The 16,147-nt window shown below is 44.0% G+C and overlaps 1 protein-coding gene across 2 annotated transcripts in view; it reads right to left on the bottom strand.

The window, feature by feature from the left end:
- The window catches only part of MYBL1 (MYB proto-oncogene like 1), a 45,072-nt gene that overhangs the window by 23,149 nt on the left and 5,776 nt on the right, over positions 1–16,147 (bottom strand). For both annotated transcript variants that reach the window (XM_038392615.2, XM_038392617.2), the window contains exons 2-3: positions 9,757–9,862; positions 9,606–9,677 (exon numbers count right to left, since the gene is read on the bottom strand). In XM_038392615.2, the coding sequence (XP_038248543.1) occupies positions 9,606–9,677; positions 9,757–9,862 (178 nt within the window). The remainder of the gene's footprint in view (positions 1–9,605; positions 9,678–9,756; positions 9,863–16,147) is intronic.

Here is a 16,147-nt window from a genome sequence, read left to right as displayed (position 1 = left end):
AGCCATTTCAGACAAGTTCAAGCAGTAGCAGACAGGTGAGACTTTAGGGACCCGCATAATTTGTGAATAGTTTGAAATCTCTCTTGGAGAAGAAAAGCAGTTGAACTAGTAGAGTCGAATAGTGCTCCAATGAACTAAAGTCTCTGGGTAGGAATTGGCATTGACTTTTCTGTTCAGGAAAAGACCCAGTCGACTGAACAGGTGGATGATTTAGTCAATGCCAGCAAATTTGATCATGAAAGGATTCACAGAGCAGCCAGTTGTTGAGGTAAGGAAAGATATGGATTCCATGACAGGACAAAGGGGAGTACTGTGTATTGATGACTGCTTCCTGTGACAAATATGAGGAATTTCCTATTGCTGGGTAACAGCTACAGTATATGGAAGTACACATCCCGAAGATTGAGGGCTGTGAACCAATTGTTCTAATCCAGAGAAGGAAGATCTGAAGCTAGGGTAATCATGTGGAATCTCACTTGCTTGACGAACTTGCTGAGAGTCCAGAGGTCCAGACCAGAATAGGTCCACTGTTGGACTTGGAGAATCAGGAAATAGCAGGAGTAGAAACCCCATCCTTGAAGCTATAAGGGAACTTTCTTTATGGCCACCAGGACAAGGAGAGGCTGAACCTCCAGAAGGAGCACAAACTCATGAGATAGGTCCCTGAAAAGGAACAAAGAAGGTGAGTGGAGAGGAGGGATGGAAGTTAATTGGATCAAATATCCCAATCACACAGTACTCAGGACCCACTTGTCCTAAGATATTTGTTCCCAGGCACACAGGAAGTGAGATAACAGGTCTCCAAACAGAGAAGGGAGTTGTAGATTGTTGGCTGCTACATAGCCCTGGAAAAACAAGTCAAAAGGGCTGTTTCCCTACAGCAGGCTGAGAGCATGATTGGTTAGCTATTGGAGAGCTAGATGAAATTTTCTGGGGTCTCTGTTTCCTTTCAGAGGAGCATATCATCTGGAAGGATAGAAGGGCTGTCTGTGAAAGTGATCAGAATATTGCTGCAGGGGGTCTTATACTAATGTTCTTAGAGGCTAGATAATAACACCCAGGCTGGATAATAAAGTCACTTATGAATCTTTTAAAAAAAAAAATAAAAACATAATACCTCATCTGTTTTGTCTGAAAATGAAAACTGTCCATCAAAACATAGATGAATGGATTGGTGGATATCTGGTGCTACCCTGGAATTAAATAACCAAGATGACCCCCTCATGATGATTGCAGAGGCCATTGCTCTGGAGGAAGCACATGCAACATTGAGAGCAGACTGCAGCGAGATCTGTGTCACAAGCCAGTCCTTCATCAAGAAAGCTTTGAACTCCTTTCTGGAGTGGTTTGTCTGTGAACTTCATCATCATCTTCCAGTTGATAAAACTGTACTTCACTAAAAGAGCTTACTAGTTCACAATTCTCATCTGGAGCAAAGCAGTAGAATAAATCTTTCTTCCCAATAAGTCAAGTCTTTCAGGTTCTTCTTCTTTTGTGGTAGACTTAAATTTTCTGAGTCACAACCTCTCTTTAGCAGACAACTAAACAAGGTGCAAGTAGAACCACTGAATCTCCTCACAAGGGACATGGCATCGTTTTTCCATACCCTTGGATATTGGGTATAGTGACACTGGTGTCTGCCACAAAGATTTGGACAGGTGTTATTAATAGGGATGGCAATCCATCCGGGGCATGTCCACCAATTTTTGGGTATCTTCCTGGACCAGCTTGAATAACCAGAGCTGCAGCCATTCCCCTGAACAACTTCCCTGAAGTCCTCTAGAACTGTAGAAGGCAAATTGGGGCCGCTAAATCATTTAGGGAGGGTGATGACAGGGCTGCTGGAGCTGACAGTACCTCCTGGGGTACAGGCTGGTTCTCAGACAAAAGGTTAACCATAGAGAATAGCCCAGAGGGGGAGAGGATTAAAATGTCATCCTGAGCTTCCACAATAGGCTGGTCCGCAACTGGGGCCATTTCCAGGTAAGGGGATCTTACATCCAAACTTATGTGAAGGTCTGGATCTGTGGAAGTGAGAAACACCACTTTCCCAAAGCAGCCACTGTAACACAGGAGGCCAGTAGGTAATAGGCCAGGCAGGTCTGTCCCTACTAAAGGAACAACTCTCCTCTCAGTACTGACACTTACTTCACGGGTGTTCAGATGATGTACATCATCTCTTTTGCCAAGGTTGGGAAGGAGAAGAGCTGGAGGACTCCAACCTGGTGCAAGAAGATGCATTTGAATAATCAGTAGGCCTGGTGGGTGCCCAGCCCAGCATGGCCACTGGAAATCCACAATGATCCACCATAGGCGCCGACTCCATGGGTGCTTTGAGGCTGGAGCACCCACGGGGAAAAATTAACGGGTGCTCTGCATCCACTGGCAGCCAAGCTCCCCACTCCTCTCCTCCTTCTCCCCACCCCCTGAGCGCGCCACGTCCCTGCTCCCCCTCCCTCCCAGCGCTTCCCTCCCCCCTGCCGCCTAACAGCTGATTGGCAGCACTTAGGACTTTCTGGGAGGGAGGGAGAGGAACTGGGACGCAGTGCACGCAGGGGAAGAGGCAGAGAAGAGGCGGGGGTCGAGCACCCACTAGCCAGAGGGGAAGTCGGCGCCTATGTGACTGTTCAACCCAGAAAATTTAACATCTATAACTTGGTTAGCATTGTAGTCAGTCCTGAGAAGAAATCGTAGTAGGGAGGCTGTCTGACTGTGGGGTCCAGTACCGAGGAAGAGTTACTCATCAATACTGAGGAGTCAGGATTCAGTCCCCACTCTGAGGCAGCTACCGATTCCAAGGATCCTGGTACCAAGGTCAATGTTGCAGGTAATGCCAATGGAGGGGGCTGAAGGGAGTTTTGGTAATGCTACTCTTATACAGCCTTGGTAAGGGCCATTCAGTGGTACAGGGCACGTGCACCACCTCCGGGAGTACTGCTGTGCCAAAAAAGTCTCCAACTCAGTGCGGAAGTCAACACCACACCTGAGAAGAATACACATCTGCCTCCACTCAAAGAACCTCTTTTCCATTTGCTTATAACTTAGAACATTTTCAGTGAAATTCTGCTCGTTACTTCCATGCAATCCTATGCCAGCCAAGAGCAAATTTAGGCCTTCATCCTTTATATTTGGGGGGAAAAGAGGACTTATCCCCAATGTGGCCCTCATCGCTTCTATTTCCCTCTATTTTTAGGTAACTTACAGAAGACTTTTTTAAAGTTCCCATTTTTGTTTATTTATGATCCATACAAGGCAGCCAGAAATATTTTTTAAAGAATTTTTTTTGCTTGCTTGTTTATTTCTGAAATATCAGAGACTCCACACTTAAGTCTGATGATGGTCCCAGGCATGTATATTTTGAGCTCTTAATTGAAGTGGCAGATGTGCTGAATCTTTATTGAATACTCAGAAGAGGGTATCTTTGTCAGAGAGTGAAGTTAAGTGTTAAAAAAAATGCTTTGTCTTGACCAAAAAATGAGCTGCATTTCGGTCAGGCTTAGTTAGCACATGATAGTTACACACTGCCACTTTTTTGGTCAAGGCAAAGCTAAAAAGTTTAACAGACTGACTACAAAACCCTTTCACGTTCAGTGCCAATAACCTGTCACAGAATGGCAGATTTCTGTAGAAGTCATCTCCACAGAACACCCTTGCCTGCCAAACGCCCCCCCCCCGCCTATTTTTTTTTTTTTTTTTTTTTTTTTTTTTTTTTTTTTAAAGTATAAGCAACTTATGCCTGAGTATCAGCAACAGCTCACAGGTACAGTTCCTGCCCACAATTACTATATGACTTGGGGAATGGATGCTTGATCCTTCCCCCATATTTTTCCCAGGCTGGTGGGGGGGTCCCCTTAACTGACACCCCCCCCCCCCACTGCCACACAGCAGCTAAATAACTTCTCTTTTCAGCAGCTAGGCTGATTTCCTTTGATACTACCAAAAGGGAGTCTTCGGGGGCACCCACACAGCTACTGAGGTGGGGTAAGTCCTCAAACCAGGCAGACCCCCATAAAGACTTTAAAAAAAAAACAACCCCAAGTTTAAGAGTTAGAATCACATTGGTCTATAATTGATCCTGACTTATTTTAAAAAAAAAAATGGCAACCACTTATGAATCTTGTCAGCTTTGGATCATTTCCTTCTCCCTACAAGTAGGTTTTTGGAACCTCTTAGCTTGGGGAAAGTGACTCTCTATTTCCTCCCTTTCCCTCTAAGATCCTAAAGTCATTTTGTATGTTGAAAACAATTTACGAGCATTAACTAATTAAGATTTCTGCAATGCAACTACACACCATTAAATTTGGTCATATTCTAACCTATTTGTATTTTTATTCAAGCATCTTTGAGAAAATACAAGAAACACCCCTACCTTTACTCACGCAACACCCCTCCCCACCCCCCCCCCACACACACACGCACTATCCCCACCAAAAAAAGTTAGTCTATGATGGAGGAGGAGGAGGAGGAGGAAGAGAGAAAAGCCAAAAGTTTGCAGACCTGCATGCCTAAGGGTAGTCCCCTAACATCCATAATTAGCCACCTGAATATAAGCAGCCTTAGATTCAGAAGTACTAGGGTTTCACAAATGCCACTGAAGCCAGCATGAGCTGCAGGTGTTCAGCAGTTTTGAAAACTTCTGTCCACTTTCATTTATGAGATGAATTTTAGGCACCCAAATTTAATTTTAGCCAATACTTAAAAAAATTTCTTGACTGTTATTTTAGTAAACAGTCACGTTTCTATCATGTGAATTTCCTAAAGTGTTTTTGAAGTCAACACCTCATTCAGTTTATAACTAGAACCCTGTGTTATTCACAATTTTTTTAAAAAAAATTCACAACAGTGTAAATGGCAAAGTATTGAATTTCATGGAGATTGCATGGAATGAATTTTGTAACTAAATTTAGTCCTTGAAATTGACTAACATTACTTGTAAATTTTTTCTGTCCTTGAAATTAACTAGCTAAGGCAGTTGTTTTTTTTAAAAATTGTTGTAGACATTTATCTTTTAAAAGAATATTCAAGAGATCATGGTTTGGGGCATTTCCATGATTTCCATGCCTTCTGAAGTTGTGATTTACACAGGGCCTCAGCTGCTTTAAACACATTTAAAAGACGTATTACCTTGTATCTAGTCATTATCTGAGTTAAAGACCTAAGATGGAATTCATCACCAAGACGGCAGCACTGAAAGCAATGAATGTCTATACCATCACCTGTTAAGGTAACCTTCTCGATTGCTGAAGGCTACCAAAGGGCACCTGACATCCCTCTCCCCAACCCCAAGATAAGAACATAGAACATATGAACGGCTACACCAGGTCAGACCAATGGTCCATCTAGCCCAGTATCCTGTCTTCTGATAGCGGCCAATGCCAGGTGCTTCAGATGGAATGAACAGAACAGGAAATCATCAAGTGATCCATCCCATCGCCCATTCCTAGCTTCTGACAAAACAGAGGCTCTGCCACTTTAGAGCATGGTTTTGCATTCCTGCCCATCCTGGCTAATAGCCATTGATGTACCTATCTTCCATGAACTTATCTAGTTCTTTTTTGAACCCTGTTATAGTCTTGGCCATCATAACATCTTCTGGCAAAGAATTCCACAGGTTGACTCTGCCTTGTGTGAAAAAATATTTCCTTTTGTTTGTTTTAAACCTACTATCTATTAATTTAATGTGGTGACCACTAGTTCTTGTGTTATGAGTAAATAACACTTCCTCATTTACTTTCTCCACACCAGTCATGATTTTTATAGACCTCTATCATTTCTTTTCCAATCTGAAAATCCCAGTCTTATTAATCTCTCCTGATACGGAAGCCGTTCCATACTCCTAATAATTTTTGTTGCCATTTTCTGTACCTTTTCCAATTCCAATACATCTTTTTTCATCTTGGGGTGACCAGATCTGCATGCAGTATTCAAGATGTGGGCATACCATGGATTTTTAGAGAGAGAATATGATATTTTCCATCTTATTATGTATCCCAGGGGTGAGCAAACTACAGTTCGTGGGCCACATCCAGCCCTCGAGCTCCTGCTGAGGAGCAGGGTCTGGGGCTTGTCCCATTCCAGCGCTCCAGCCGGGGAGCAAGGTCGGGGGCCAATCCTTGCAGCTCCAAGAAGCATTCTTTCTTGACTGGTAACAGTTAATTTATACCCCATTATTTTATATGTATAGTTGGGATGATGTTTTCCAGTGTGCACTGAATTTCAGCTGCCATTTTGTTGCCCAGTCACCCAGGTTTGTGAGATTCCTTTGTCACTCTTCAGTCTGCTTTGGACTTAACTACCTTGCATAGTTTGGTAACATCTGAAAGTGTTACCACCTCACCATTTACCCCTTTTTCCAGATCATTTATGAATATGTTGAACAGTACTGGTCCCAGCACAGACCCCTGGGGGACACCTCTCCATTCTGAAAACTGACCATCTATTCCTACCCTTTGTTTCCTATCTTTTAACCAGTTACTGACCCAGGAGAGGATCTTCCCTCTTATCCCTTTACAGCTTACTTTGCTTAAGAGCCTTTGGTGAGGGACCTTGTCAAAGGCTTTCTGAAAATCTATGTACACTATATCCACTGGATCCCCCTTGTCCACATGCTTGATGGAACCCTCTAAGAATTCTAGTAGATTGGGTGAGGCACGATTTCCCTTTACAAAAACCATGTTGACTCTTCCCCAACAAATCGTGTTCATCTATATGTCTGATAATTCTGTTCTTTACTACAGTTTCAACCAATTTACCCCCTTCTGAAGTTATGCTTACCGGCCCGTTATAGCCGGTATCGCCTCTGGAGCCTTTTTTAAAAATTGGCATCACGTTAGCTATTCTCCAGTCATTTGGTATAGAAGCTGATTTAAATGATAGGTTACATACCACAGTTAGTGAAATTGCAGAACTACATCTGAATTCCTTCCGAACTCTTGTATCAATATCATCTGGTCCTGATGACTTATCAATTTGTTCCAAAACCTCCTCTAATGACACCTCAATCTGGGACAGTTTCTCAGTTTTGTCTCCTAAAAAGAATGGCTCAGGTTTGGGAATCTCCCTCATCCTCAGCTGTGAAGACTGATGTAAAGAATTCATGTAGTTTTTCCGCGATTACCTTATCTTGAGTGCTCCTTTAGCATCTCGATCATCCAATGGCCCCACCAGTCGTTTAGTAGGTTTCCTGCTTCTGATGTACTTTAAAATGTTTTTGCTGTTACTTTTTGAGTCTTTGGCTAGGCGTTCTTCAAATTCTTTTTTGACCTTCCTAATTATAATTTTACTTCATTTACTTCCACTTCCACTTTTTAAAGATGGCTTTTTGCCTCTAACTGCTTCTTATACTTTGTTGTTTAACCATGGTGGCACTTTTTTGGTCCTCTTACTATGTTTTTTAATTTGGGGTTTACATTTAAATTGAGCTTCTATTATGGTGTCTAAAAAGTTTCCATACAGCTTGCAGGGCTTTCACTTTTGGCACTGTACCTTTTAATTTCTGTTTCACTAACTTCCTCATTTTTGTGTAGTTCTCCTTTCTAACATTAAATGCTACTGTGGTGGGCTGCTTTGGTGTTTTCTCCCTCTTCCCCCTCCCCCACCCCAGGGATATTAAGTTTTATTATGTTATGTTACTGTTACCAAGCGGTTCAGCTATATTCACCTCTTGGACCAGATCCTGTGCTCCACTTAGATCTAAATCAAGAATTGCCTCTCCTCTTCTAGGTTCCAGGACTAGCTGCTCCAAGAATCGGCCATTTAAGGTGCCAGGAAACTTTATCTCTGCATCCCATCCTGAGGTGACATGTACCCAGTCAATATGGGGATAGCTGAAATCCCCCATTACTATTGAGTTTATTTTTATAGTCTCTCTAATCTCACTGAGCATTTCACAGTTACTATCACCATCCTGGTCAGTAGTATATCCCTACTGCTATATTCTTATTCTTCAAGCATGGAATAACTACCCATAGAGATTCTATGGTACAGTTTGGTTCATTTACGTTTTTTACTTTTGACTCTATACTTTCTTTCACATACAGTGCCACTCCCCCACCAGCAAGAGAACTAAAAGCATCAATGCCTTCAGAAGGTTAACTACTACATTCATTTTAGAAGATTGGGCAACTGTGAAATCTGCTCTTGGCAACAATAACCTTGCCGTTTATTGAATATATTCCTATCTCTCATTTTCTTAGTGAATTCACTGAGAAGGTAGTGACACCCAAATTCCAGCAGCACTGTCATCTTCATAATCCTGAATCATTCACAATCAGATTCCGAAAGAGTACCACACAATTTCAACCCTTCTGGCACTGATGGACAACCCTCTTTTGTCCTTGGGCAGGAAACAAGTTCCTAAGGGTATGTCTACACTGCAACTGGGAGCAAGCCTTCCAGTCCGATAGAAAGACTCACTTGAGTGGGCCTCGAGCTAGCATGTTAAAGATAGCTATGTGGACATGGCAGCTCTGAATTTGAAGCCTAGAGGGTCGGGTGGGCTTCAGAGCCTGAGCCCCACCCTGAACCACAACACCTGCACTGCTACTGTTAATGCGCTAGCTCATGTCTATCTACCTGGACTGGGAGGATCGCTTCCAGCTGCAGTGTAGATTTACCCTAAGTTTACAGTACTGTGTAGATCTGTCACTTGACACCAGTGACCATATGGTGCTTTTGACAAGCAGTATCACAAAGTACTCATTCTATTCATTTGTTTACCACACAGATCCCAATACCAAAAAGAACACCAGTGCTGCCTCACCCAGACCCATCATGCCATGGCCCACAAGACTCAATATTCTCTCTCTCTCCCCTTCTCTCTCTCTCCATCATGAGGAAACTTGGGAAAAATAAGCAGCCATGGACTTCAGTGCCATCAACATGCATGTGGCAGTTATTCACCATTAATGCAGCCCACCACCATATCCCAACGCGTGGAACAGATCCACAGGTAGATAAAGCTGCTAGTTTAAACTCAACTCCACAAAAGGGGTGGAGGGGTTTTAGTAGGAAGGGTGGGGGGGAATTGGAAATTGGATATTATTCAACTTATCAACTGAGGGAGTAAGACGACAGGTTGTCAAATTGGTACAAAGCTTTAGGTTTGAGGTGGTTTCCTCATAGCTCCCAAACACAGATTGCCACAGTGATAAGGAATCGTCCTTTGGTCAAAAAACTAACCTCTTTTTCCTTTCACATCTGAAAGGAGGATTTTGATTGATCTGTACTTTTATCACCTCCTAGTTAAACTACTTCAATCCACAACATGGACTTGACTGTAACCCCACATGAAGACCGCAAATGATTCAGAATGCAGCAACTCACTTCAGACATAATGGCAGACATGAGCATAGCACACTGGTGCTTCGCAAGCTGCTGGCTTCACTCCTGAAATTAATAGGAAGTCAAAATCTTGGTCTTACTCAATAAGCCTCGAGGGTTTGGGACTTGGCTGTCCCAGTCCAAGTTATGGGTCTCCATAGAATAGTCAAATATAGCAGTCATGTATGCCTCCCCATATAAACTGCTTCATAGCCAGTCATCTCCAAATTGGACATATCATCATTGTAGACCCTTTCAGTAAAAAAATTATACTTCACACTTACCTGTAGATGACTAGCAATGAAAGTCCAATCATCTGTACCATTTTGTTCTACCAGCTTCTTTAGCTTGTCATCCTGTAAAGACATAATATCAGCTGAGAAATATAACATTTTGGTACGATATAAAAAGTAAAGTTACCTGGTCAAGTGTTACCTCATCACGTGTCCATTTTACTCTGTTACATATCTTCTTCAACCCTTTTTGCTGTGGTACTTCATAGTCATGATCTGCATACTGAAGGTCATCATCATCTTCCTCACTGCAGAGTACAAACAGAACAGTTTAAACAGACTAGAAATATATTTTAAATTAATATTGACCACCAACTACTCAAGAAACCAGAGAAGATGTTGGTTGTAATCTGTGCATCTGGTGCATCTCTGGAAGATATCTAGAATGAAGTATAAAATTTGTAGTAACATAAAGACAGACCATTGTCTTATCCAGTATAGTATCCTTCCTCCTCATATTCTATGCTTCAAAGTAAGTAATAAACCCCACAAGGAACCTAGTCAATTTTGCAAAGCTGTTATTGTGAGGAATAGGTAGAAAATTCCTAAAAGCTTAAACATTTGCTTAACCTCACTATTTAAGCTTTTTTTAAATATAGCATCCAACAGTGTGTCAGCTAGGCATAGCAAATAACTAGGTGCATTAGGGCCATAACAAAATGATTTTCTAGTCTAGTAACCCACAGATTAATGCCATGTTTCAACTTTCTTAATTCACACACACACACACATCCTATGATATGTACTTCGATGTACACAAGTGCAGTCCTAGGTTAAAACACCAGTTAAAGAATGTACATTTTTAAAAATACTTAGGAATTTAACAGAGTATATGACAGTCACACTATCAGTTATGGCAGGTCCCAGGCTTTGTTTAACTTAAGGATGTTGCTCAAGTGGAAGCAATGTCTTCTAGGTTCTCTCTTTTTTTTTTTTTAAATCCTTTCATGATCACTAAATCCAGACCCACAAAAATACATTTTGCTATACAGTGTCAGTATCAGAACCTAGATAAAATGATTGCTACAAGCAGTAATCAGCGTATCAGAGCTCACAACCAAGCCTGAACCTTTTTACTGTGAATCTTAGAATGGAAGAGCTGCAGAGGAATAATTCAATCTCTGAAGGTGGGAGGCAGGAAAAAATTATGAGATATACACCCTTATCTGGGGGTCAACTGAAGGAAGGATAATAGCCAAGCAAAAGAAAAAAAAAATCCAATGGAATCCTGAAAACTCAAACTAAGACCATGAGTAGGGGTTCCTTTCAAAAAGGAAAGAAAAATACAAGAACTAAAGACAAATTATAATTTTAGAGATAAAATTTAGCTGAGCAAGCAGCAGATCTGAAACTACCGTACTGAGCTCCTTACCTGATAGTCAGAGGGTATGTCTACACAAAATTAGGTCGAATTTATGGAAGTCGGTTTTTTAGAAATCGTTTTTATATAGTCGATTGTGTGTCCCCACACAAAATGCTCTAAGTGCATTAACTTGGCGGAGTGCTTCCACAGTACCGAGGCTAGCATCAACTGCTGGAGTGTTGCACTGTGGGTAGCTATCCCACAGTTCCCGCAGTCTCCGCCACCCATTGGAATTCTGGGTTGAGATCCCAATGCCTGATGGGGCAAAAAACATTGTCGCGGGTGGTTCTGGGTATATGTTGTCAGGCTCTCCCCCCTCCCCCCCCGTGAAAGCAAAAGCAGACAATTGTTTCACGCTTTTTGTCCTGAGTTACTTGTGCAGACTCCATACCACGGCAAGCTTGGAGCCCGCTCAGCTGTCACCGTACATCTCCTGGGTGCCGGCAGATGCGGTACTACATTGCTACACAGCAGCAGCAACCCATTGCCTTGTGGCAGCAGACGGTGCAATAGGCCTGATAACTGTCGTCATCGTGTCCGAGGTGCTCCTGGCCACCTCGGTAAGAAGCGCTTGGGCAGACATGGGCGCAGGAACTAAATTAGGAGTGACTCAACCAGGTCACTCTCTTTAGTCCTGCCGGCAGTCCTACTGTACCATCTTATGGCAAACCTGCAGGAGATGAAGATGGCTAGCAGTCCTACTGCACCATCTTCTGCCGAGCAGCCAGGAGATGTGGATGGCTAGCAGTCCTACTGCACCGTCTGCTGCCAGCCAAAGATGTAAAAGATAGATGGAGTGGATCATAACAAGAAATAGATTAGATTTGTTTTGTATTCATTTGCTCCCCCATCCCTCCCTCCGTGAAATCAACGGCCAACAATCGTTTCGGTGAGGTGAGGTCTGTCATGGGCACCTTGAAAAGTTTAATGGAGATTCAGTCCTGCCTGAAATACCAAGGGGGAGGGATAGCTCAGTGGGTTGAGCATTGGCCTGCTAAACCAGGGTTTTGAGTTCAAACCTTGAGGGGGCCATTCTGTGAGACAGTTGTTTTTGTTTCTCCTTGATGTAAAGACACCCCCTTTGTTGATTTTAATTCCCTGTAAGCCATGTCGTCAGTCGCCTCTCCTTCCATCAGAGCAACGGCAGACAATCGTTCCGCGCCTCTTTTCTGTGCGGACGCCATACCATGGCAAGCATGGAGCCCGCTCAGATCACTTTGGCAATTAGGAGCACATTAAACACCACGCGCATTATCCAGCAGTATATGCAGCACCAGAACCTGGCAAAGCAAAACCGGGCAAGTAGGCGATGTCAGCGCAGTGATGAGAGTGATGAGGACATGGACACAGACTTCTCTCAAAGCACGTGCCCTGGCAATGTGGGCATCATGGTGCTAATGGGGCAGGTTCATGCAGTTGAACGCTGATTCTGGGTCCGGGAAACAAGCACAGACTGGTGGGACTGCATAGTGCTGCAGATCTGGGACGATTCCCAGTGGCTGCGAAACTTTCGCATGCGTAAGGGCACTTTCATGGAACTTTGTGACTTTGCTCTGAGGTGCAAGAATACCAAGATGAGAGCAGCCCTCACAGTTGAGAAGCGAATGGCAATAGCCCTGTGGAAGCTTGCAACGCCAGACAGCTACAAGTCAGTCAGAAATCAATTTGGAGTGAGCAAATCTACCGTGGGGACTGCTGTGATGCAAGTAGCCAACACAATCACAGATCTGCTGATATCAAGGGTAGTGACCCTGGGAAATGTGCAGGTCATAATGGATGGCTTTGCTGCAATGGGATTCCCTAACTGTGGTGGGGCCACAGATGGAACCCATATCCCTATCTTGGCACCGGAGCATCAAGCCGGCGAGTACATAAACCGCAAGGGGTACTTTTCAAAAGTGCTGCAAGAACTGGTGGATCACCAGGGACGTTTCACCAACATCAATGTCGGATGGTCAGGAAAGGTACATGAAGCTTGCATCTTCAGGAACTCTGGTCTGTTTCAAAAGCTGCAGGAAGGGACTTTCTTCCCAGACCAGAAAATAACCATTGGGGATGTTGAAATGCCTATAGTTATCCTTGGGGACCCAGCCTACCCCTTGCTCCCATGGCTCATGAAGCTATACACAGGCACCCTGGACAGTAGTCAGGAGCTGTTCAACTACAGGCTGAGCAAGAGCAGAATGGTGGTAGAATGTGCATTTGGACATTTAAAAGTGTGCTGGCACAGTTTACTGACTCGGTTAGACCTCAGTGAAACCAATATTCCCACTGTTATTATTGCTTGCTGTGTACTTCACAATATATGTGAGAGTAAGGGGGAGACATTTATGGCGGGGTGGGAGGTTGAGGCAAATCGCCTGGCTGCTGGTTATGCGCAGCCAGACACCAAGGCGGTTAGAAGAGCACAGGAGGGTGCGATGCACATCAGAGAAGCTTTGAAAACCAGTTTCATGACTGGCCAAGCTTCGGTGTGAAAGTTCTGTTTGTTTCTCCTTGATGAGCCCCCCCCCCCCCCTTGGTTCACTCTACTTCCCTGTAAGCTAACCATCCTCCCCTCCTCCCTTTGATCACCGCTTGCAGAGGCAATAACATCATTGTTGCTTCACATTCATACATTCTTTTTTAATTCATCACACAAATAGGGGGATAACTACCAAGGTAGCCCAGGAGGGGTGGTGGAGGAGAGAAGCACCAGGTGGGGTGGTGGAGGAGGGAAGGACAAGGCCACACAGCACTTTAAAACTTTAAAGCTTATTGAATGCCAGCCTTCTGTTGCTTGGGCAATCCTCTGGGGTAGAGTGGCTGGAGGCCCCCCCACCACGTTCTTGGGTGTCTGGGTGAGGAGGCTATGGAACTTGGGGAGGAGGGCAGTTAGTTACACAGGGGCTGTAGCGGCGGTCTGTGCTCCTGCTGCCTTTCCCGCAGCTCAACCATACGGTGGAGCATATTAGTTTGATCCTCCAGCAGCCTCAGCATTGAATCCTGCCTCCTCTCATCACGCTGCTGCCACCTTTCAGCTTCAGCCCTCTCTTCTGGCCGCCACCTCTCCTCCCGGTCATTTTGTGCTTTCCTGCACTCTGACATTGTCTGCTTCCACGCATTCGTCTGTGCTTTGTCAGTGTGGGAGGACAGCATGAGCTTAGAGAACATTTCATTGCGAGTGCGTTTTTTTCACCTTCTAATCTTCACTAGCCTCTGGGAAGAATCCTGTGATCCTTGAAACACATGCAGCTAGTGGAGAAAAAAAAAGGGGGATAGTGGTATTTAAAAACACATTTTATAGAACAAATGGGTACACTCTTTCATGGCAAACCTTGCTGTTAACATTACATATATAGCACATGTGCTTTCGTTACAAGGTCGCATTTTGCCTCCCCCCATGTGGCTAGTCCCTCCCCCCAACGTGTGGCTAACAGCGGGGAACATTTCTCTTCAGCCACAGGCAAACAACCCAGCAGGAATGAGCACCTCTGAATGTCCCCTTAAGAAAACCTTACAACCAGGTGACCATGAATATCATCACTCTCCTGAGGATAACACAGAGATAAAGAATGGATGTTGTTTGAACGCCAGCAAACATACACTGCAATGCTTTGTTCTACAATGATTCCCAAGTACGTGCTACTGGCCTGGAGTGGTAAAGTGTCCTATCGTGGTGGATGGAATAAGGCTGCCCTCCCCAGAAACCTTTTGCAAAGGCTTTGGGAGTATATCCAGGAGAGCCACAAATGCCAGGGCAAATTAATCATTAAACACACTTGCTTTTAAAGCATGTATACTATTTTAAAAGATACACTCACCAGAAGTCCCTTTTCCACCTGGTGGGTCTTGGAGGCAGCCTTGGGTGGGTTCGGGGGGTACTGGCTCCAGGTCCAGGATGAGAAACAGTTCCTGGCCTTCAGGAAAACCAGTTTCTCCACTTGCTTGCTGTGAGCTATCTTCCTCATCCCCAAAACCTGCTTCCGCGTTGCCTCCATCTCCATTGAAGAAGTCAAACACTGCTGGGGTAGCAGTGGCCGAACCCCCTAAAATGGCATGCAGCTCATCATAGAAGTGGCATGTTTGGGGTTCTGATCCGGAGCAGCCGTTTGCCTCTGTGGTTTTCTGGTAGGCTTGCCTGAGCTCCTTAAGTTTCACGTGGCACTGCTTCGGGTCCCTGTTATGGCCTCTGTCCTTCATGCCCTGGAGATTTTCACAAATGTTTTGGCATTTCGAAAACTGGAACCGAGTTCTGATAGCACAGATTCCTCTCCTCATACAGCGATTAGATCCCGTACCTCCTGTTCGGTCCATGCTGGAGCTCTTTTGCGATTGTGGAACTCCATCATGGTCACCTCTGCTGATGAGCTCTTTATGGTCACCTGCAGCTTGCCATGCTGGCCAAACAGGAAATGAAATTCAAAAGTTCGCAGGTCTTTTCCTGTCTTCCTGGCCAGTGCATCTGAGTTGAGAGTACTGTCCAGAGCGGTCACAATGGAGCACTCTGGGATAGCTCCTGGAGGCCAATAGAATCTAATTGTGTCCATAGTACCCCAAATTCGACCTGGCAAGGCCGATTTCAGCGCTAATCCCCTTGTCAGGGGTGGAGTAAGGAAATCGATTTTAAGAGCCCTTTAAGTCGAAAAAAGGGCTTCATCGTGTGGACAGGGGCAGGGTTAAATCCATTTAACGCTGCTAAATTCGACCTCAACTCCTAGTGTAGACCAGGGCAGAGGAAAGAAATGGTAGGAACAGGTAGTGACTTTTCTGCCATCATGTTGAGTATGCTCCATCTACTGGAGAAGTGGTATAATACTTCACCACCTTAACTTTGCGAACAAACTCAGTTACACAGAGGAGCACACGGAGGTGTGTAATGGTTTAACTCATTCTTTTCCCCCTTCCTTTACTACTGCGTTATTTTCCCCCTTTTGTCACTATAAGTACTTTGATTTTTTTTTATCACAAATATACATGTTTAATGATCTATAGCAAATCCTTCCCACTACTTATTAAAGTAGATTACACTCAAAGGGATGACTGTAAAATGATCATGCAGTCCTTGTTTTTCAATTTTAATGTCATAAGAAATAGCCAGTCTATAAAAAAGAAAATTCAAAACTTTCAAAAGAAAATAAGTCCCATTAAAAGTCAAATATAAAAAAAGTACGTATGTTCAAAGTCAATC

Source organism: Dermochelys coriacea, chromosome 2, assembly GCF_009764565.3.
Source record: "Dermochelys coriacea isolate rDerCor1 chromosome 2, rDerCor1.pri.v4, whole genome shotgun sequence".
NCBI lineage: Eukaryota > Metazoa > Chordata > Testudines > Dermochelyidae > Dermochelys > Dermochelys coriacea.
This window is presented reverse-complemented; position numbering and strand designations above follow the sequence as displayed.